The following is a 22,572-nucleotide window of genomic DNA, read 5'->3' as shown; positions in this document are numbered from 1 at the left end:
GAAACCAGAGAAGAAGTGGAACTTATATTGAAACTTTTGCTTGGAGTACAAACTATTATCTGTTGAGATCATGAGGAAAGAAGTAAACATTCCCTTCCTTTTTATTCTCTCAAAAGAATTTTAAAGAATTAATCAATACAATATGTATCAGAAATTTATTCAGAACATTCAATACAGGTTTGAATTTCAGCTGTATACCTGTTGACTATGACTAATCTGTCAATTGGTCTAAAATATTACTTGGTAGCATCCAGCTATGAATAAAAAATGTGTTGCTTCTTAATCCCGTAAGTCCCCAAAATTTCGCCCTGTAAACCATTAATAAGATGTGTCAAGTATCACATCAAGAAATATAAATAGAAAAATATTCCATGGAGAACTATTGAAGAAAGAGATTCTTACTTGAGGAATTGTAAGAATTTACATAGTGGCCAATCGATTAACTTTACAATTGGATGAGACAGATCCCTTGAGAAACAAGGATGGCACCCGCTCATGAATCACTGAGAATCACCAAAAATTTTTCAATGGTGTTTTTAAGTCTTTGCATTGGCTGATTTATTCGGCACCTAGAGTTAAACTCTCCAGGTATTCAACTGCGTGAACTTTATAGTCTTTATCTAGTTGCTTCAACAACAGTGCACTGTGTGTGCAGTAATCTGGCTCAATTTCTCTATCTAGCATTTCTTTATACAGTCTCAAAGCCTCTTGCCAATTGCCTGCATTGCAGTTCTCATTTATTAATATAGTGTAGGTATACTTATTAGGAAGTATTCCTTCTTCTTCCATATCAATAAAAAGTCCATAAGCCTGATCTATTCTCCTCAGTCTACAAAGACCATTTATGAGTGCATTATAGGTGATAACATTTGGTCGAATTCCCTTCACCTGCATCTCTGAGAAATACATAAATGCCAGTTCCAATCTTCCCCTAGCGGCATGAGCATGAATCAATACAGTGTAAGTCACCAGAGTTGGAGATAAGCCTTTTCTCAGCATATTGTTGAATAAATCTCTGCCTCTCCTGAGATCACCCATTTCTAGGGAAGCATGGATGATGCTGGTATATGTTATGTGATCTGGAATAAAACCATCCCCAACCATCTTCCGCAACAATTCATTGGCTTCTTCCAAACTGCCCAATTTACAGAGCCCATGCACCAAAACATTATAGGTGATCAGATCTGGAGGAAAGCCCTTAGCTAGCATTTCTTCTTGTAAGCGGTATGCCTCTGATGTGTCACCAAGTTTCAGTTCGCCTGCTATTTGAGTTGTGTATGCAAAGCGGTCTGGCTGCAAGCCCTTACGCAACATCTCATTGAAAAATTCCCTTGCCATTGATAAATTTCCCATTTTGCAAGATCCATTTACCATAATTGTATAAGTAATTACATCAGGGAGAATCCCTTGGTTGATCATATTTTCTTTGAGCTGCTGAGCAACCTCTAGGTCCCCATATCGACAAAGACCATCTATAAGTGTATTGTAGGTAACAACAGTAGGAACTAGATTCCTAGACCTTAACTCGTCAAATAGCAGAAATGCCTCCCCTATGTTTCCCGACCTACAATAACCATATAAAAGTGTGTTGTATGAAATAATATCTGGAATCACATTCTTTCTCAACATCTCAAAAAACCGATGTCTAGCATCACTCACTCTTCCCCACTTGCAAAGGCCATATATTAATATGTTATAAGTTGCCAGTGTTGGAGCAACTCCTCTAGTTACCATCTCTTCCTCAAGGTTTAATGCCTCAACAAGAAGACCTTTTTCAGAATACCCACAGATTATAGGGTTATATGAATGTGCTGACACTTTTAATCCCAATTTCAACATGTCCCTGATAAGTCCCCGAGCCTGCTCCAATTCCCCATTTCTCGAAAACCCAGTAATCAACACATTATAAGTAACACCATTTGGAGAACACCCTCTCCCTTGCATCTCCCATAAGAGCTCCAATGCTTCTTGCATTTCACCTTCCTTACAGAATGAATCCAACATCGTATTATATGTGACAATACTTGGCTTGATCCCAAACTCACCCATCATCCTATAAACTTCCCTAGCTTTAACTGAAAAACCATTATCTCGAAGAACCTTAATAATCCTATTACAATTCTTAACATCAGGCAACAACCCATTTCTCAACATCTTATTAAAAACCAACAAGCATTGCTCAACCATCGACTTCTTAGTATAAATCAACAACAAAAGATCAAGAATCTTGATCGAAACACACGAACTTAAACCCCCACCAATCAACACATCAAGAATTCCATGCATATTAACACAAACAACAGTCTCTACAACCCAATAAGCAGACCTCAACAAACCACTCTCAATAAGAATCTCAAGAATCGTGCAAAACACAAATTCGTCACGTTTAACACCCGGTTGAGTCTCTACCCATCTAAAGAATCTCAACGCAATCCTAGGTTTCTCCCTAATCCTATTCAAAACTCTAACAAGCAACTCAGGATCAGAAACTACAGCCTGAAAATGATCTGAAACCCACCTGTTATTGCAAAAAGCCCAGGGCTTTTCCTCAACAGTACTAATAATCAGTTCTTTATAATAGCTCTCACTCTCAGGGTTCAAGACTGAATCTTTGTTATTGCTTTCACTAATTGATGGATAGGTATGGACAGAGAAACAAAAGGGGAAGAAAAAACGTACCTTCTTGAGATAAAAATAGTGATACGAATGTGCGGACAAAGCTTTTGAAGCTCTTATACAGAGGGTCATTGAGTAGATGAAAATACATAAGTCTGTTGAAAATTTTGAGCAAGCTTTTTTATTTATCTTTTTTTTTTTGAAGTTTTAGTGATAGGTAAGGATTGATAGGGATAGTACAAGATATGAAGAATGATAAGCCACGTGGGTTTTGGGTTTCGAAGACAGGGTCTGAATCATTGCGGCGAAGCTCTGAGAGAGAGTCGGGGTTTTAGAAGTGAGCTGCCGCAACAAGAGAGGTTTATTTTCAGAGATGTTGAGCATTTAGGCACCGTTTGTCCAAACAGGAAGCAGCGCCTTGGGTTGAAACCCGACCCGATAGTTAGCTTCCGTTGCCCGGATTTGACAAGCTTGGATATTGAAACCTTTCTTTTTTAATTTAAAGAATAATTAAATTAAAAACTTTTTTAAAAATAATTGTAAAGAACTGGTTTTCAAATCTAGAATTTCTTTTGATTTATTAACAAGTATTAAAAATCTTATTATTAATGCTCGTTGGAATCACTTTGACTACTTTGAACATCTCGTTTATCAATCTAAAATGAATTCTTTGTAAAATTGATAAGTTGCTTATTTAAGAACTCTATCTATGAAATAGAAGTGTTTTATTTTATTTTATTTTATTTTTAAAGTAGAGGGATGGGTATGAATTATGAAATAAAAGTTCCGTTTACAAATACTATACTTAAATGTACTTTTTGAAAATCTCAAGAGGGAGAATGGACTCGAAAATAAGCTACAGAGTTTAATGACTATAGACAAAGATGCATTTATAGGAACAACAAACATTAAACAACAAGAGGGAGAAACAAAAACCACTATGTAAGGGCAAATCTTATTCGCAACAGAAACTGGATAGAAATGAAAATCTCCTCCGGGAAATTTGCTAGACTTGCACTGAAAGAAAACAGCAGAGGTAGAATCCAGATTTCCTCTTTTCATACACATGAAACAGCAACTTGGCTCTGAAGGATGCTCCTCAGCATATTTGATTTCAACGCTCCACTAGTTTAAGAAGAATAACCTGCCAGTTAACGATTAAAATGATGCCCTGGATCAACAACTTTAACAGATACCTTTAACGCAAGTGCTAGAGGGCCAATGTACGATCAAGAAGCACAGAAACAAAAATTTGCAAGAAATGGAAGCAAATACGGTTTTTATGAGGTCTAAAATCATTTTCTGGATCAATCCATGGATTATTAGTTTAACTATAAAGAAAATGCAAGTTACTAGAATAAGCATGAAATCATCTGAACTTGTGTACCAACAGACATACGTTGCTGTGAGAATAACTTACAGGACACGAACAATATGATTTCAGTCCCTGATGTAGTTCAATAGAAGATATTAGAAGTTTCACTGGACGAAATTCAACAGACTGACTGTATCCTCTGTTGTCTGTGAAACAAATTAATTCACGTTGTAGGAGGTGTTCAAATGCCTGCATAAGTTGGAGCAAGAAATAGTCAAACCATGCTGTTGGATAATTTGGGTATAGATTCAGTATAATATTAAATACAATAATCATTTTAAGGGAAAGCAATACACACCCGCAAGCACACATTTCGTGAATAATAATCAGATGTCTGGAAGGAATCATGGATGCTTTTGTACTCTGCAACAGATGCAAGACTTCTAACTCATAACATACTTCGATAAAGGTAATACAAAACTAACACAACAAAATCTGAGTGTTACCTTTCATCACAGAATTGAAGTTGTATGAGTTTTGCTCTTTGACTTCCAGTCTCTTCATGCATACCAAAATATAGAGCTCTAATATGGAGCAATCTGCTAGAACAGTTGAAATGTGCATTAATGTAACTTTAGTATGTCCAACTTCAAACACCCAGAGGAACTATCGTGAACACATTTACACAAATAATAGAGAAATGGTACATAGATCCTCGGACCTTTTATACATTCCAATTTTGGCTGTCTGTGAGAATTCGACAGTGCAGTCTTGAAGTTCTCAAATGACAGGAAGCCAGATTCCAAATCCATGTATGAAACAGCAAGAAATCTAATGTCAAACAGTAAGTTCATCAGAAAACCAAAAATGAAAATCACTATCCATTCATACAACATTCTATGCTTCCAGATGCACGAAGAGGAACTTACAGAAATCTCAATAAGTGGTTGACTGTGGAATCTAAATTCACTAGAGTATTAACAATTTCTTTGAATCTCCCATCTGCTAAAATATTCTGTAAAATGTGAAGGGCTTCTGACAGAACCAATTCTTTGACATGTATGAAAATAATCTATTATCTAAACTTGTGATGCATAAATAACTAACCTTGCAAAGAAACAGAATGTTAATCAAAATTTCACCCATTTGACAGTAATGAAAATATAGTGATTTGAGGAATTCAACCTCTTTAAAAATGGAATTCCTTTGTCCACAAGTCATGTAACAGATTTCTGTGTGTTAAATATGTTCACATGTGAGTTACATCTATGTTGGTGAAAACAAATTAAACTTCCTAAATGACTGCATTATGCTGTACTTTCTTAAGAGACTTTTGAAAGCAGGATACTTTAATCTTTTTGTTGAATTCAACAGCATAGGCATGAGGAAGGCTTGAGTCGACTGGCAAAGACAAAATGTGTTCCAACAATCTGTGTCGCAACAAAACTAATGGTAAGTAACCATAATCAGAAGCTAGAGTGGTTGTGTCAGTAAATTGATAATATACCTTTGCATATCTTCCTTGGATGGAGGAAGAAATAACAGCTTTCTATGTGAAAAGCGTGATCTTACTCTTTTTTCCAAAAGTTGGTCAGCATCCTGCATGATATGTCCCTCATTATACATGATTCTTCACTAATAATTAGTCATAATATCACATATGGCTTTGGCATACATTAGATCCAGACTGACAGGTCAGCCAGTAGTTCTATGACTTATTAAGTGATAATTGGTCCAGTCCAATGGTAAGAATTCAGACAAGGGCTTCCATTTGCCATTACAAACTTTGAATTCATAACATGAAGAACTAGAATACAAAAGCGTCTAGTTGGTAATGAAGACAAAATAGAAGAAACTTTAAACGGTCATACCAGTCTGCAACTCACACCGATGACAACAGCTTGAGATGTTACTGATTGCATCGCATCTAACAGGCTATAAAGTAATCGTTGTTTTCCCTGCAAAGTAAAAGATTGTGAAAAGTGAAATGACATGATCTGAGATTCCAAGATCAAACTATTACTATAATAATTTGAAATGTTCTACATGAGTACTATTTTAATAAAAGGTGAACTATATGGTTCATCATCAATTTTACTAAGAACCCAACGATTGATCATGACATACAACCACCAATTAGAAAGAGATTGAAAAAAGGATCATAGATTCAAACCTGAGCAAAAAGGTCAAACTCATCAAGTACAAATATAATTGTTTTATGTGCTAACCCACACTCCCTGACAGGCAGAGAACACAATTCATTAACATTTTGAAAAGATTGGGCATGAATTAAACTATACTTGAAAGGGGTAGAAGAGAACATTAAGCAAATTAATACACTCACCGTAACATTTCTATCATGAACTGGGAGTTATCATCAAATGATGCCTGCAAAAATCAACTCAAAACATCAAGAAATTTGAGATTTTTGGTCAAAGATGCATGAGAATGACCTCAAATTAATTATCCTTGCTACCATTTTAGAGAACAACAATTGATGCTCCATGCATAACTGTCTAGCGATTTCCTGAATGAGCAATAACCATGAAAAGGAATAAGTGAAACAGTAGCATAGCAAGCAGGGTATAACCAGCACCATTTGGGAATGCAAAATACAACTCATTGAGTGAAAAATGAGAAGGACCATTTGGATATCTTACCTTGAATGCACAACAGTCATCACTGTGCAAAAGCCCATTCAATTTGATCTGCAACATCATGACCAACGAAAAATAAGATCAAAATGGACAATTTCAAGAATCATTATCAACAACTATTTTGCTTCCATATGCCATAAATAATAAATATAATTCTACACAAAAATCAAATATTAAGAAAAAAAGGAAACCGAAAGTAAAGAAAAAACATACCACAGATATTGTATCAGGATATTCTAACAACAAATCTGTGAGAATGAGCTCCAAAACCTATAATCAAAATAGATGCCATAATGATGATGATGATGATGATGTAAAAATGAAAAATAAAACCAGTAATCTATTTAAAAAAATCCACAATAAAGCTGAAATAATAATTTAACAAAATTAAATTATTACCGCAATCTTGCCAGAGCCGCGAGGACCAAGAAGCAAAATGGAGTTGTTGCAAGCCTCGGTCACCGAACTGGATACTAAAAACTTCAACTTACTGCAAATTTTATTTTTTTTAAATAATGTTCTTCTTCTCATATATCAAATCGTACAACAATGATAACAATGTTTTAAGTTTTAAAGTTTGCCTTTTTCATAATGGAAAGAAGTGAAGGAGAAATCGCACCTGTAATTGCTGTCGGGAGAGTCGGAGAGGTGCTTGACAACAAAATTAGGGTCACAGAGCCTGCTTCGGAGCAGATTTGATGCTTTCTCTGCCGCTGGATTTTCTTTTCCCATTTTGATTTTGTAAGCCTGTGCAGTTGCGTTTGTGTTTTTTTTTTTGTTCGGCGAAGAGGGGCGCTGAGCCACTTCGGTTTAGAGAAATGGCGGGAATTAAGAGAGAGAGTGGAGGGTACGGTAGGGCTTATATGACATGTGTAAGGATGACTGTGGGATTATTAATCTCATCCTTTCTTTTAATTATTAAAAAAAATTATGTTGTTATTAGTTTATTACTCACCGCTCATAGTTTATTTAGGAGTGTGGTGAGTTAATTAGATTGTCAAAATTTAATTATTAAAATATTTGATAATAAAAAATTTTATTCGTATTATTTTACTTCACAACAACAACAATTATAATTTAAAAATTATAATATTTTATTTTTAAATTCATCTTCAGTCACTCATTCTCCAATATTTAAGTTAATTTTATAAAATGGTGCGAATAAAAAAAAAATTAGATTCAAACTATGAGAGAATATTTTTCAAAATTTAAGTTTGAATATATTTTTAAAATTACAAATAGTACGAATATACTATATATGTAGATTTTTCCATTTGCAAATTAAAGACGCAACTTTTGCAAGACTTTGAATTAACTGTTGTGTTCTCGTAGAAATGTCGTCGTCATATAAATAAGATTTTTTTTTTTTTTTTGATATCACACAAACAACAAACACATATATTTTATATTTGCTACTAATTAAAAATTCATTTTCATGAGGGCAAGTTAGTTTTTTTTTTTTTTTCTAATTTATGAGTATCCTGTCTCTTCCAATTGGTGGAATGTCGACTTAGTTCATCTTTAATCTTAAGCATATTTTATAATAAACATTAAATCAAAATCGAAAAAGACAAAACCCAATGTGCGAGCGGCCTCCAATAGAAAAGCGCCGCGTATCCAGCTAAAATGAGCCCCGCCCCCCTCTCTAGTTCCAATTTGCAAATATCGCAAAAATGCGATAGCAGCCAACCGTTCATTCAGTGAAACTGATATAATAGCGCTTCATAGTTTGGTTCAAACGAACCAACTTTCAGACGTTGTTTAGTTCAATTTTCAGAAAAACAACAGAAAAGGAAAATTAGACGAGAAAATGGGAAGCACGAGCACGGCACTCATGGCTCACTTGCGGCTAAGCTACGGCTGCTTCTCTAAACGACACGAGCCAATCAGAAACCGAATGAAAAGTGTGAAAGTTAACAGTAGTTCGAAGCTGAGATTCGGCGTTTCGCGGAGCAGGAGGAGGTTTGAAGATGCACTCATTTGTTTTGCTGCGTTTGACGGTGATGATGCGAGGGATAATCAGCCTGAATCAGATTCTAGTGGTGGTGTCGGCTCTGCTGTTGAAGATAGACCTGGTAAGATTAAAAACCATTTTATTTTTTTAAAAAAAATTTGCTCTATTATCACTATTATTTTTTTATTTTATGATCTCGAATCTTAGATAATATGTAGCTGTTTTTAGTAAGCTTGGCTCTTATTTACTTATTTATTTGTTTGTTGGAAATTTAGCTTTCAGTTTCTGTTTTATTGTTAGTAGTTTTATTTTGAGTAGCTCAAATATCAGCTTGTGATGAAAATTTTCAAATAGATAAAATTGCTGAAAGACATGATAACCTTCTCAAGTAGGTACTCATGTGTAAAAGCTCTTACGAATAAAAGTTTTGAATAGCTTGGAACAGTTGTATTAAAGAGAGTCTTGCTCATGAACTAATAGTAGGTTGCATGTATTCAGATTTATTATTCTTGCCAGTGCCATTGGAATCGTATTGGTAGGTTTAGTACTATCAAATGAAAAAAAAGGTTGATTAGCTGTTTGAAATGAGGGTTGAGTAAATGCCTACCAAAGATGTGCAGCAGAGATCTTTTGTTGCAGGATAGAGAAGAATTGGTCCTTCTGGGTGAATTGATCATGTACTTCACGTGCAATGTCCATCACATATGCTTTATGAACTAGTATTGGTAAAGTAAGGTCCCCTTCTTTTTCATATAACAATGGGAATATGAACTTGGTTGCTTTTAAATAGATAGTGATAAGTTTGAGCCAGGAATTAGCATATTAGCTGAATCTGGGGTTGACTATTAAGAAAAGAAAAATCAACTGTCAATGTCAATTGAATTCCATTGTTAATTGAGATTTCTGACAAGATATAGCAGTGTTATTGAATGATCTGACTTGAGCATGGAAGAAGGTGGGAACAAGATTCAGGGCATGCTTGACTTGGGCAGGTGTGGTATCCACTTGCTTTGGGTGAAGACAAGGTAGTCCTAAATCCCTATTTCCTTTTCTGCATCAAGGTACAAAGCCATGGTGACATTTTCAGTGATAATATGTCCAATGACTATGAGGAGGAGATAGATGCAACCTCCTTTGAGTGGTGAAGTTAGGTGGATGTATTGGTGCATCCAAGTTAAGAGTTGTTTTAAAGAAGAGTTACTTGACTGACCAAGGTAGGACCATGAAGTGTGCTTGAGTCATTTTCCAATCATCTTAAGAATGTCAGAATGTTTTACTTTGTAGATCTTTCGAACGTCAAAACAACATGCCGATATAGCCATGAAAGAGCTTAGTTTAACCAAGGCTAAAGTGCTAAAGTGAGCATGAACTGAAAAATGTGGGTCATTTTGGTTGATATAAAATAGGTGGCAGCAAAAGTTTGGAAGCAAGACGGAGTGGATCATTTATTACGGTTAGTTCCTTTATATATTGCTTATGGCTCCTTGAAGGTGTATGATTATGGGTGGCTGGAAAGAGATTGTGGAATATATATATATAAAAGTTCTTTCTCTTTTTATGCCCGTTGGAACCACTAGAGTAAGCAATACGAAAAGTGTGCTCCCAGCACATATGATAGAAATCACTTTGTCTTCTCAGGGATGGCTTTTCAACTTGGTTGGGCACATATGACAATTCACATCATTTTGCTAGTTACTTGAAAAGTAATGGTTGTGCAAACATGAGATGTGTTTTGAGTTCTTAGAATTAATTGTATTCGTTGGACTGACTACAGCAAATATATTCCAATTTCTCCAAACCTCTTAATATGTGATCCATATCATCCAGCATTTACGTGAACATAGAGCAGTAAGGGTTCCGTTTGTTAGAACTAAGCGTGCTGACGTTCTTTATGCTCTGGGAGTGTCTGTGACAACTAATTTTTCCTTTAGGAATTATTGTTGATACCGAATTATTTTGGGTGTTTACCATAGTTGGAATTTTACATATGAAACACTTTGTTCCTTCTTACATGCTAGTATAAAATCTTAACTTCTAGTTGTGTATTTCTGACATGCAAGTAATTTTCTTATGTAGTTTTCATTATTTTCATTTCAGGAAATATATTGCTATGTGAACTAGGTCAGATTCTGACATCACTTTTATGATTGAAAACTTAGATGTGACTGATATTCCAAGAGATGAAACACTGGAAAATCTAAACCAAGATGGTGTGGAAAGTCCTCTTTATAATTTTCTGTACCCTGATAAAGAGCTACTCCCAGATGATAAAGAAATGAGTATATTTGATCATCTAGAAGAGCTGCGCCAGAGAATATTCGTGTCAGTTTTAGCAGTTGGAGCTGCTATCTTGGGATGCTTTGCATATTCCAAGGAGCTGATAATGTTTCTTGAAGCTCCTGTTAAATCAGAGGGTGTACGATTTCTGCAGTTAGCTCCTGGAGAATTTTTCTTTACAACTTTAAAGGTAAATCTAAATGATATATCTTTTTCTTCAACATCTTCCATATTACATGCTTTAGTCACAATACAATATACCTATGTAATTAATGTAACATTTTAATTTAATACATTATACTGTGCCTGTAATCTTAAACTGTTTGACTTCCTTTTGGAAATAAATTAATTGGCTGTTAAACACAATATCTTGTGGCGTACTGCAGGTGTCCGGATATTGTGGTCTTCTTTTGGGAAGCCCGGTAATTCTCTATGAGATAATAGCCTTTGTTCTCCCAGGTCTTACAAGAGCAGAGAGAAGGTTCTTGGGGCCAATCGTTTTAGGCTCTTCAGTACTTTTCTATGCTGGAATTGCCTTCTCCTACTGGGTTCTAACTCCAGCGGCCTTAAATTTCTTTGTTAATTATGCTGAAGGGGTTGTGGAGTCTTTGTGGTCCATTGATCAATACTTTGAGTTTGTACTTGTGCTCATGTTCAGCACAGGCTTGTCTTTCCAGGTGAAGATTCTCTTTGCAAGCTCATTTCTTCTAAAATAAAGGATGTCAAGTTTTCCTATTAATTAGCAATTATATGGGTTGCAAATCATATTTATATACTGAACTCCCTGTCAGACTTTGTGACTGTAGTTCATACCCTTTAAATTCCAGTTGAAATTTATATTCAAGTTTGTTATAATGAATCTCAGCCCTGGGATGACCCTGGAAGTTGAAGAACTATTCAATACAAGCTTCCTGCATTATTTTGCCTGTGAACATCTTATTTCTTAGTCTTTGTCCATTTCAGACTGTCCATAGGAAATATGATTTAACATATCATTTGACTCTTACAGGTTCCAGTTATACAACTTCTGTTGGGACAAGTTGGGTTAGTGACAAGTGACCAAATGTTATCGATCTGGCGATATGTTGTGGTTGGGGCAGTCATTGCGGCTGCTGTACTTACACCGTCAACTGATCCTGTTACTCAGATGCTTCTAGCAGCACCGCTTCTCGGTCTTTATTTTGGTGGTGCATGGATGGTTAAGCTTACGGGACGTTAAGTGATTTTTCCACTGCTTTCAGTTCAACCAATTTGTTTGCAGCGGCCCGCACATTTGAAGGGCGCGCATGACTCTTGTATATTCTCAGAAAATGTAACATAGAAGTAACAACTTAACAAAGGAAAGGAGTATCATCCACATCAATTATCTATGTGATTTGTACCATAATTGTATGTGTTTTATCTATAGATGCAATGACAGTGATGTGATTGAAATTTAATTGTCTGTATACCTATTGATTTTCCGCTAAACAAAGCAGGATACAAGAAAGACCATGAAGTATTTGAATCAAGTCCATCGACAGTCTTTAATTACTAGATTTGGCCTTGTCAAATTCAGCAACATATAATAACAAAACTTTGCTGCAGTTTATTACAAGCCACAAACTGCTCCCTTCAGAGTCTATTCATCTCTTTTCTAGGTGGGATTGGATCATATGCAAGTGAGCTCACAAACCCAACACAACTTAAAAACTCCAATTTGAAAGTTGAAATCTTGAAATCTTAGAATCTCTTTAACACGAGTTAAAACACTTGAAAACTCTTAACACAAAACTTGAAACCTGATCTTTATAATAGTGATCCCCTTCTGGCAGTTTATTGACGAATCTCGTTTTTTTCTTTGATGTCCCAAGATAAACCATGACCAAAATACATCCAACAAGTATGCATCAAGTCCAGAAGGCGGAACAGAAACCTTGTATTGTTTCCTTGCTAGATTTGACAACATCAAATGTTGCGACAAGAAATAACACGACACTGCAACAGGTGATTGATTTTACATTACACACTGCAATCGTTTCTCTCTAATTGCTTATAGCAACATTCTGAAGTTTGGCCTCCAAATCAGTTGTATTGAAACAATCAACTTCAGAGTCCATTTGTTTCAGCGAACTCCTCAAACCATTACATGCGTGAATGAATGCTTCTGAAGAGCTATTAAAACTCTCTACTTCCTTCTGCAGTTCATCAGTCATGCTTAATATTTTCACTGATGCTGCCTTAATTACAGAAAGCTCCTGAGGGGGGTAAAGAGAGGCTCCAAGTTCATCAATCTGTACACCAATTCCTTGACACAACTTCAATAATCTTTCCAAAGTATCCACAAATTTACCACCATCATCTGGATTTTCATGTTTAAGCAAACCTGTGATTGTGCGGATTAATTCCTTTATGACTACAAGCATATCAGACACAATCCCAATTGCTAATTGAGCTACTTTCATCTCTTCTGATGATAAGTCGTTGCCTAACTCATCCAAACTGGAATTATCATCCTCTTGATGCTCACTGTCAGCTTTAGCAGAGTCATCATGAGAAGCTTCATTGTTCTGGTCAGAGGAACTAGGCTTCAGTTCCTTCATCTCACGAAGAACATCCTTCATGGAAACTGCAACTTGTGTCATAGCCCGTCCAATTGCTGTGATATTGGTGGCAGGGGTCTTCTTAAGGGCAGAACATGCTTCCCATACCGCACCAACGTACTGTGGCATCAAGTGTTCTTTATCTTTATTGTCGGATCCTGCTTGTAAAATTATTTATGAAGTCTAGTTTGTGTTAGGTTTGATGGAAGAGCAAATGAAAATAATAATAATAATAAAAGCATAAAAAACTAGTTTGTTTAAATGGCTTGTACATTACAATGATTATAGAAAACACAATCAAATATGGATTTATGCACAACCAGCCTATATATGTCAACAACAGAGTGGTTTCCGTAACTCTTAAAAAAGTATCAGTCTGTATTGAAAATTTTACATGATTCAATTCATAAATTTACTCCCTCAAGTATCAAATGTACCCATTTTTGAAGAAAGTTATGCAAGTCCAAAAACCAGTTGCAATACATATCAGGGATGATCAAAATCATTTATCCTTGAATAAATAACAAACTAATAAATACAAGCATAGGAAAACCAGTAGGGGTTGTGATGGAATAACAATTCCCCTGAATTCTTACCAACCACAAAATAACTAAACTTTTAGCGGCCACTGCACCGAAAATTAACTTAAATTGTCCTCTTTGCCCATGTTAGCACACTGACACCTAGTATTGAATACACATTCATGTCATTATTCAACATGGAGATCATTCATTTCCTAAAACTTTCCACAATCATGCAGCATACCTAGAAATGCAATCCTTTTGCAGTTTTCAAACATACAAATTGCTTTCACACTCATTACAATTACTCTTAGTGTGATGGAAAAATAAATAGCAAACATCTCTTCTTACTCTATTACCATGGTGAGGTGTCTATCAGTCAGGGAAATAAGCTCAGATGTCACTTATAACTACCATGAGCAAAGCAGCTTTTCAAATGTGGCCCCACTATCTTATAAATGCATCATGCTTCCAGTCAGAAATGAAAAAACTAAGAGATACTTTGAAGGCTATAACATTGCATGAAGAAACCAGTTTAAAGTGAAAAATAAAGCTGTCACTTAATTTAGCATATACTGATGGAGTGGATATAACTATCTTCAGGTGTATACAAGAGGGGTTTAGATAGAGGATGGGTGTGGGTTACCGTATAAAGTGATGGATTCCATCATCAACTTAAAGCTAGAATCAACGACTTGTTTCACTGATGCGTGAATACTTAATGAGAGAGTAGGCCCAGCACCAACTGTACTCCCATGAGAAAGTAATACGAAGCCCTGCAGCATATTAAAGTACTCTGCCATGTTCTCCTCAATTGCTTTAGCTTCTGGTGTTTCCCCAGTCCAAAGCATCCCAACTAGAACAACAGAGTCAATCAATCACTTGGACCCTTGATATCAATCCACACAACCAAGAAACAAAGAAAACTTGATAAAAATACATAGCAGAAAAATTAAAGCTTCAAATTTTTAAGCGTCCATACTGGCAGAAACAAAGTCCATAACTTAGGTTATGATTAGGATTTAAGTGTGGCGGCTTCGTGGAATGCCGGACACTTCTATAATGCTTTCAAAATTAAGCAAAAGAACAATAGTACTTACAAACAGACCCAAAGTCAGAGTTAAAAGTTAAAATTTTTATACTTTTTAGAAAATTAAAAAAAAATGAAAAAAGAAGGCATGGGAATCGCACAAATTTGAATTTTTCGTTCAGAATATCAATGTTGCATAAGAAGTTGAAAATATGCAATAAACATTCAATGGGGGGTTATACAAAAAAGCGAAAACCAAATCCAAGTGTGATAAGAATTGCAGTACCAACAGTGGCTTTCTTAGAGACTTGTTCACCCATCTGTATAACATCGTTCCAGCTCACTTTTTCAAGTGATGAAGCTGCTGTTTGATTCAATACCTACGTGAATATTAAAAAAAAAAAAAAGTAGATGCACAAAATCTCACGTTTAGATATGAACATGAAAAATTGTACATACAGAAACGCGTAAGGAAGTTCATAGATGCAGAACCTGTAATGTCTCATGGATGTTATTAAGGTGATTATTAAGAGTTCGTATCAGTTGCTCTTTCTCTCTCTCTTTTCTTCCCATCTTTCGTCCCCCGTGTGAACCAATCGGCGGCTTGCTGCGTAATTTGAGAAAATAGGAGAATGAAGTGCAAATTTGGATATTTTAAACAAGGGGGAAGAGTTATAAAAATATTAAGGAGAAAAGACATGAATGCCCTCAGTTAGTGAGTTAGCTAAAGGTTTTTTTTTTTAACTAATTAAGCATCATATTACTGTATTACATAGATATTTACAACTGTTATAACAGCAGATTAATACACTGATATTTATAATCAAATATATAACCGAAACTTATATTATCACATTTAATTATATTAAGTACATGCCTAGACAAATAACCCTCACTGAGGAGAGATAACTCTCCTCCACTCGCATTCTGCAAGGAAAAAAGGCTTTACAAATATCTTCACACAATTAAGCTTAATTGAGGGAGATTTTTTGAGTCCATGAAGACTCGAATCATTGCCCTCAAAGTCATGCTTAATTTAAAAAGTAATGGTTCACCACTGTGCTAAAGCCCAAGTGGCTAAATTAGCTAAAAGTTAAAATCTCAAAAAGTGTCTCAGGCGACGGATCAAGAATGCGACTGAAGAAAATTTTGGGTGTAATCTTTCATTATTATATTATGTTTTAAAATAATATGTTTTATTCATTCATTATACAATAAACATTCAATTTGGGGGTATGTACAAGCAATACGGCTCGGTTTTATTGTTTGTCAGGAGAACCCATATAATCATTATGAGGCATGACCAATTAATTCTTAGAGCATATATGTAAGTGCACAGCCAGACTCTTTTCAAATGGCGAGAGAAAATAGGAACTAAACCCTGGCGGCCTCAGACAAAAGAACTTAATGGTTCTATGCGGCCAACTTATAATGTTTGAGGGAGACATATGTTTAGCTATGCAGGGGCCTATACACCTTTGCCCTTACTGACCTAGAACATGCATCCTTGGACTGACAGTCATCCTTGCCCTCCACAAAATGATCAAAGTGGTATGCACTGTTATTAAAGCAGAGAGAACACATATTTTCCCTGGCAAAACCTGCTTTATCACTACCGCAATATTATACGTGTAGACGAGGTTCTATGAATTATTAGTTCATGCTATCAAGTACTTTTTATGTAGCAGCTGAGAGTATATATGGGGAATAACACCTAGATGTCTAGAACAGGAAATAAGTTGAGGAAACTCTTCTCAAATCTCAATCGTCAATACCCCTTGTTATGTTATCTAAGGTGCGTTATTAGTCTACTCTCTATGGGTTTATACTATATAGGCTACTGCGTTTCAACCCACTATAGAACTGCTTTCCAGCACAAATTTTCCTTCATAATAGAATGAGTTGATGTTAAATCACATTGACTTTAAAGCCCCTTAGGATTTAGTTATATATCATGGGATTGAATAATTTTATTGTAGAATAATCATTATATTACGTTTGGTGTAAAAGAAGTTGGGGTAAAATAACAATAATGAGCCCACTACTTAATCCCTAAGAGTGGCAAAATTTCATTACATTTTGTAAATTAAAATTTTATCCTCAACTGTTCATGGGATTAAAGAAAGAAAAATCCCTAACTTCTTTTTCTCTCTCCATTGTGCTAAGACTTCCTGAAATCTTTCTTCCTCATCGCCATGATTTCCTCTGTTTATGCAATAAGACTTCTCAAATCTTGACACAAAAAATCAATTTTTGTTAAATATCTTTTCTATCTCTTTATTTTTTATTTAATAGAATGAATTTTTCAATTTTGTATGGTACTTGAGTGTTTCTTAGTTTCTGTTGATTTTCATGTATACAAATCAATTTTTTAAGGGTAATGTTTTCCGGGAAATGTGGAAATAGCAAGTATGGAAATTGTTTCTTTTAATGTTAATGATGTGTAATATTTTCATATATATAGCTAGTGACAAAGCTATGTATTTTTTTTTCATTTATGGATTGATATTCTTCTTGTATTTGTTGATGATATTCTTCTTATGCTTATGATGATATTAGTTAGTAAAATATAAGTTTAAAAACTATAACATGTTAAATATAAAAAAAAAGGGAATATTTAGCATTTTTTTTAATAAATTTACCACTACTTATTGATTTAAGTTAGATTATATTGCATGTCATTTTAAAATAAATCAAAGATAATTTTGATAAATTAATATATAATACATATTATTAGTCACTAATTAATCTCATGACATACTAAACACAAGACATGATTATTGATAATTCAATCTAATATTGCACCAAACACAACATAATATTATATATAATCCAGTATTATTCAATTCAATCTAACATACCAAACGAGCCGATATAATACTAGGTATAAGGGATTTGCCATTAGTTATTAGTTAAGTGTAGAATCTAAGGCTTGACGTTAAATCACATGATAAACACAAAGATAGTGTAACAAACTGTTGGTGCAGTTTGTCTTAATGTTTTCACCATCACCCTTATCTTTAATGTGTCTGAGAATTTTCCCGACAACCATTCAAGTAATCAACCATTTGTTTCATCATGAACCTTGTACTCTTTGATGATCGGTTCTGATGGGCTTGATATGTTGTAACGTTCAATATTTAAAAGTGATCAGTCCCATTCCCGCCTAAATTGTTTCTCCGATGCATTTCCACAAACACTTTGATTGTTTGACAAGCCCATCAAACACATTCGTGTTTAACTTGATGGAACATTGAACTTCGAGGCACTTTCATGTATTTTAATTTCCTTCTCATCCCGCATTCTAATTACACACATTGCAAAAAAGAAATTAATGAGAAAATCAACAAAACCCCATTACAGCTTAACTCACAAATAAAAATTTTCTACTATAATAAAGAGCAAATCATGAGTTCTTTGGACAGGACGGTACCAGTTAAGGTTCTAGAAGTGTTAGCTGGTCTCCTTATTTAATCAGCATGCAGAGGTATGACTTTTAATTTGTGGTTTTGCCAAATTTCAGGAGAAAAAAAAAAATTGGGTTGTAGCCTTATAGGATGGAAGAGAACCGCATCCTATTTTGTTGGACTTATGATATCATTTACAAGCCTCTAATAGACAAAATAGGAAACGAAAGAGTCAAAGAACGAAGCTATTACCGCATTATTATGTACCCCATACACAAATAGAATGGAAGGAGAATGGAAAAAAGAAAATGAGAAAAAACGCCGTTGAATCCTTTTTGTATAAGCTGCATTTTTCCTTCTCAACTGTAATATAACAAAACTAGATTGTCAAAATTCTTCCCGTCACTTGCGTTTAACCATCCACTGGCGAAAATGTTCCCTCAAATATCCTCTTTCTTGCTTTACTCACCTGCAATATCAATCAAAGCATCACGAGCCCGACCCGATCATTGCCATTCCTAAGTACAGAACACTCACTCTTCAATAATTTAATAGAAGAGAGATTAGGAGATATAAAACTTTTAGTGGACCACACATCTCCGTTACATTTAGAAATAAAAAATAATAATAAGTGTAATGAAATTAAAAGTCCAACCCGAAGGAAAGCCCTATCATTTGTGCGTCGGGTCGGGTCGGGCCCAATCCAATTCAGGCCACAGTGACCCGACCATAAATTTGTTTTTAGGATTAACAAATCTGAGGCTGCACTATTTTGTCAATATCTTGTAATTTTATGACCACATCCCAATTTCATTTATGTTACTTTACAATTTTTGTTCTATTTCTAGTCACAATACCATGAACATAAAATAAAAGAAACAAATTTTCTAACTCAAAATAATTCACAACACAATATGCAAAATATACAAAATAATTCACAAAACAACAAAATCAATAGGAATGATTTTCTACAATTCAATTCCACGATCCAACACTAAAAACACTCAATGCAATTAAATTTAAAACACATGATTTAATTCCACAATCATTTATTCCGCACACAATTCAATTCCACAACCATTTTGTTTTTTTTTTTTTTAAATATAAGGCCAGGTCGGCTTAAGCCCGACCCTGACCTGAAATTTGATCGAGCTTAAAAATTTTGGCCCAAACTTGAACCCGAAGCTCTAATATTCGAGTCAAAGCCCAAAAAATTAGGGTTGGGTTAGTCGGATCAAATTGCCATGCTTATCTGTACTAATTTTTATTTCTTCTAGATTTACAATTTTTAAAACACGTTATAATATTTCTATGTAAGGATTATTTTATATCCAAGCATTGAAATCTTTTTTTCTAAAACATGTGAAATTGAAGCTTTCTATAGATGGGTTGATTTAGTTCATGTAATATTTTCACAATTGATAATCTTGATAATTTTTATAAAGATCCATTTTGCTATCCCTTTCTTCGTCTCTTAATTCGTCCCACCATTCTACTTCTCATTGAGCCAATTCTCGTTGTTCTTTCTGAGCTTTTTATTTCTTCTTTGAATTCCTTAGCATAGTGCTCAACTAATTTCGTATGCTTAGTTCTGATAATGAAGGGCACTTCTGGAAGGGTGCGTTCAGAATAAATTTTTTGGACTGCATCTTTAGTTAGCAATTTATACTCTTTGAATTCGTAATGTGGCAATAAAACAATCTACCAATTACATTGCTAGTCTAGTGTTTAATTTGCTCTTCCAGACTAAACTTATTACGTGCCCAAAGAATTTCTGTTACAAAAAGTGGAGGTCTATATCTATGGAAGCTGACTATTATTTTTATTTATATTGAGTTGATATGACTCTCGATTTATCCCACTCAAGTGGCTTGTTGTCTATGGATTTTCCCATCTTTCTTTAAAACTATCCTTATCAGACTTTTGTATTAATATTCCTACCCGTCTAAACTACTTGCATTCGCATGTATAATTTTATAATAATTATCTATATGTAACACTAGAGATGGCAAAAAAGCCCATTCGGACCGGATTCGGATCGGACCCGGGTAAAACCCGAACCGGATGCATGGAAAAAGCGGATCCAGGCATTGATTCTCAATGCCTGGCTGTTTCCGGGCACAAGTCCGATCACAACACCAAGAACCCGGAACCCGGACCCGTGCCCGCTTTTTTATTAAGTAAAAAAAAAACAAAAATATAAAAACAAAAATGCATTTTGCTTTGCCCAATTTCCCCCAAACCCAACCGGCCAACCCTAAATCGCGACAAGTCTCAAAATCGGCACCTCCCTCCGTCTCTCTACCAACAGCCACCACCCATCTTCACCGATGCAGTGTTGACCGCGCGGCCTCTTCCCCACTTACAGAAAAATGTGCATGCTTTTACTGAGAGAAGAAAGCTTTTATTTTTTGTATGACCTCTGGTCCTCCCATCAAGCTTACCTGAGGCAGCGAGGTTGAAAGTCTCTGTTATCAACCATCAAGACACCGAAAAGAGCAATTGCTCACATCGTAAGCACCATGAACTAATTTTCCTAAATCAATAAGTGTTCTAAAAGGGCTTGAAAAATCAAAATGATGCCCAACATTAGCGCCAGGATTAAGGAACTTTTCACTGCAAAGAAGTGGATAGCTATGTGGATGAAGTTATGGGCCGTGCAGAAATTCACACTTCACTCTCTCTTGATTTGTACTCAAAAGTCGCAACCAGCCTTCAATTATATGGACTCATAGATTCAATATTTAGGCTTACAATTGGACCTTCACAAAATAATTGGAGCACTCCAAGCTCCAAAAAATGTCTCTTCTCTGTGACATCCACAGGTGGGCTAGAAGAAGGTTATGCATAGATGGTCTATGTGTGTGTGCTTACTAAATGCATACAAAATGTATAAGAACTGAGATTCCTATGTTTTTTTTCCTTTTTTAATTTTAATAATTCTATTAGATGTTTGCCTATAGTTAAGATGTTTTGGTTTTGGACTGTTACGGTTTGTTAGAACTTAGAAGTAAACAATTGTTTTGGTTGCATTTTTTTTTCCAGTGCTTCCACCTTTGAAAATTCGGGTAGAGAAAACCCGGAAAAAAACTTGTGCCCGGATAGTGCCGGGCATGTGCCTGGCCCGTATAGAAAAATTCCAGGCACAGTGCGGGTCCGGGTAGCTACGTGTGACATCCGGGTCGGTCTCGAGCAGCCCCAAACTCGGACCCGACTCGGACTTTTGCCATCTCTAGGTAACACTAATGGTTACCTAATGGTTTAAGGTTTCTAACAATTCCTTTTAATTTTTGTATTAATTTTATATCATCACTATTAAAATATTTTGTCAGTTTTTACTTATTAGATAAAGGTCTTATTAGTGTACTAAGATTTGAGATAAATTTTATACTATAATTTAATAGGCCTAAAAATTTCTGTAATTTTCTAGTATCTTCTATCTTGTCTAGGAATTCAAATATTTTACTAACTATGTGTGGTTGTAATTCTATCATTCCTTTATCTATTGTTAGTCCTAAAAATTCTATTTTTGTTTTAGTAATTCTATTTTCTTTTTAGAAATTACAATATTATTACTCTTAAAACAATCTAATATTTTTTATGTAAATGGATTATACGCATAAATCTATTTTAACTAAAAACAAGAATATCATCTATATAGATTATACAACATTTTGAAAAATGGTTTTATTAGTATGAGAACATGAGTACATGACATAAAACTAGAAATAGTAAAAAGTAGTAACAGACCAATAAAAGAACCAATAATTGAATCCCCTAATGTAGAAAGTTATTTAAATAAAAGAGGAGTCCCAAAAAGTAATGAAAAAAACACCAAAGCAAAAAGAGTTTCGAGAGCTAAAACAAAATTAGAAAATTGGAAAAAAGTTTTTGAAGAAAATAGTTTTTAAAAATAAGTTTTTGTTTTTGACAAAAATATTAGGAACTCGGTTAAAATTTCTGCTGATTTTCTGAAAGTTTCTTTTTAAACACGATCTCCATTGGCAAATTGCTAATTTTTTTTTAATATTATTCCCATGTGCATATCTGTTAGATCCAAAATAGAAAGAAAAATAAGTGTTTAATATTACACACTTTCAAAATTATCTATATTAGAATATAGAAAATTAAATTTACATAATTACAATAGAGAATTAAAATTATTAGATTATTACAAAAATATAGCTTTAAAAAATTAGAAATCGGCTAGAAA

The 22,572-nt window shown here is 34.7% G+C and overlaps 4 protein-coding genes across 7 annotated transcripts; 1 reads left to right on the top strand and 3 right to left on the bottom strand.

Annotated features, from left to right (window-relative positions):
* LOC102618961 (pentatricopeptide repeat-containing protein At1g22960, mitochondrial) lies at nt 1-2,975 on the bottom strand. The gene is made up of 2 exons (XM_006468723.4): nt 403-2,975; nt 1-308 (listed from the first exon to the last, which is right to left on the bottom strand). The coding sequence occupies exon 1, from the start codon at nt 2,746-2,748 to the stop codon at nt 559-561; it is 2,190 nt and encodes a 729-aa protein (XP_006468786.1). The 5' UTR covers nt 2,749-2,975; the 3' UTR covers nt 1-308; nt 403-558.
* On the bottom strand, nt 2,756-7,482 carry LOC102619263 (origin of replication complex subunit 4). 3 transcript variants are annotated; one of them, XM_052435243.1, is made up of 16 exons: nt 7,208-7,482; nt 6,988-7,054; nt 6,802-6,858; nt 6,592-6,639; nt 6,408-6,458; nt 6,276-6,319; nt 6,105-6,168; nt 5,803-5,889; nt 5,439-5,530; nt 5,280-5,361; nt 4,861-4,946; nt 4,653-4,762; nt 4,438-4,530; nt 4,290-4,354; nt 4,037-4,180; nt 2,756-3,760 (listed from the first exon to the last, which is right to left on the bottom strand). In XM_052435243.1, exons 1-16 carry the CDS (start codon nt 7,318-7,320, stop codon nt 3,731-3,733), a joined length of 1,233 nt encoding a protein of 410 aa, XP_052291203.1. In that variant the 5' UTR covers nt 7,321-7,482; the 3' UTR covers nt 2,756-3,730. The 3 variants fall into 3 exon arrangements, with proteins under 3 accessions (XP_052291203.1, XP_006468787.1, XP_052291204.1); XM_006468724.4 differs by having other exon boundaries at nt 6,988-7,078; nt 7,208-7,480; XM_052435244.1 differs by lacking the exon at nt 6,408-6,458 and having other exon boundaries at nt 6,988-7,078; nt 7,208-7,481.
* A 751-nt stretch (nt 7,483-8,233) lies between these two features.
* LOC102619941 (sec-independent protein translocase protein TATC, chloroplastic) lies at nt 8,234-12,258 on the top strand. The gene is made up of 4 exons (XM_006468727.4): nt 8,234-8,663; nt 10,702-11,009; nt 11,206-11,496; nt 11,829-12,258. The coding sequence occupies exons 1-4, from the start codon at nt 8,399-8,401 to the stop codon at nt 12,036-12,038; spliced, it is 1,074 nt and encodes a 357-aa protein (XP_006468790.1). The 5' UTR covers nt 8,234-8,398; the 3' UTR covers nt 12,039-12,258.
* Nucleotides 12,259-12,717: 459 nt separating this feature from the next.
* LOC102620219 (uncharacterized) lies at nt 12,718-15,590 on the bottom strand. 2 transcript variants are annotated; one of them, XM_006468728.4, is made up of 4 exons: nt 15,445-15,590; nt 15,239-15,332; nt 14,569-14,778; nt 12,718-13,562 (listed from the first exon to the last, which is right to left on the bottom strand). In XM_006468728.4, the coding sequence occupies exons 1-4, from the start codon at nt 15,523-15,525 to the stop codon at nt 12,844-12,846; spliced, it is 1,104 nt and encodes a 367-aa protein (XP_006468791.1). In that variant the 5' UTR covers nt 15,526-15,590; the 3' UTR covers nt 12,718-12,843. The 2 variants fall into 2 exon arrangements, with proteins under 2 accessions (XP_006468791.1, XP_006468792.1); XM_006468729.4 differs by having other exon boundaries at nt 12,718-13,559.
* Nucleotides 15,591-22,572: the final 6,982 nt, after the last annotated feature.

Source organism: Citrus sinensis, chromosome 2 (genome assembly GCF_022201045.2).
Source record: "Citrus sinensis cultivar Valencia sweet orange chromosome 2, DVS_A1.0, whole genome shotgun sequence".
In the NCBI taxonomy this organism is placed as follows: domain Eukaryota; kingdom Viridiplantae; phylum Streptophyta; class Magnoliopsida; order Sapindales; family Rutaceae; genus Citrus; species Citrus sinensis.
This window is presented reverse-complemented; position numbering and strand designations above follow the sequence as displayed.

Coding starts and splice junctions, on each gene's coding strand:
- LOC102618961 (XM_006468723.4), bottom strand. CDS start 2,748: ATGACCCTCTGTATAAGAGCTTCAAAAGCTTTGTCCGCACATTCGTAT.
- LOC102619263 (XM_006468724.4), bottom strand. CDS start 7,320: ATGGGAAAAGAAAATCCAGCGGCAGAGAAAGCATCAAATCTGCTCCGA. Junction 4,181..4,289: donor CACGAAATGTGTGCTTGCGG/GTGTGTATTGCT, acceptor CAACTTATGCAG/GCATTTGAACACCTCCTACA. Junction 3,761..4,036: donor AATCATATTGTTCGTGTCCT/GTAAGTTATTCT, acceptor GTTAACTGGCAG/GTTATTCTTCTTAAACTAGT.
- LOC102619941 (XM_006468727.4), top strand. CDS start 8,399: ATGGGAAGCACGAGCACGGCACTCATGGCTCACTTGCGGCTAAGCTAC. Junction 8,664..10,701: donor TGCTGTTGAAGATAGACCTG/GTAAGATTAAAA, acceptor TTGAAAACTTAG/ATGTGACTGATATTCCAAGA. Junction 11,497..11,828: donor GCACAGGCTTGTCTTTCCAG/GTGAAGATTCTC, acceptor TGACTCTTACAG/GTTCCAGTTATACAACTTCT.
- LOC102620219 (XM_006468728.4), bottom strand. CDS start 15,525: ATGGGAAGAAAAGAGAGAGAGAAAGAGCAACTGATACGAACTCTTAAT. Junction 15,333..15,444: donor ACATCCATGAGACATTACAG/GTTCTGCATCTA, acceptor ATATTCACGTAG/GTATTGAATCAAACAGCAGC. Junction 14,779..15,238: donor CTCTAAGAAAGCCACTGTTG/GTACTGCAATTC, acceptor CTGTTGTTCTAG/TTGGGATGCTTTGGACTGGG.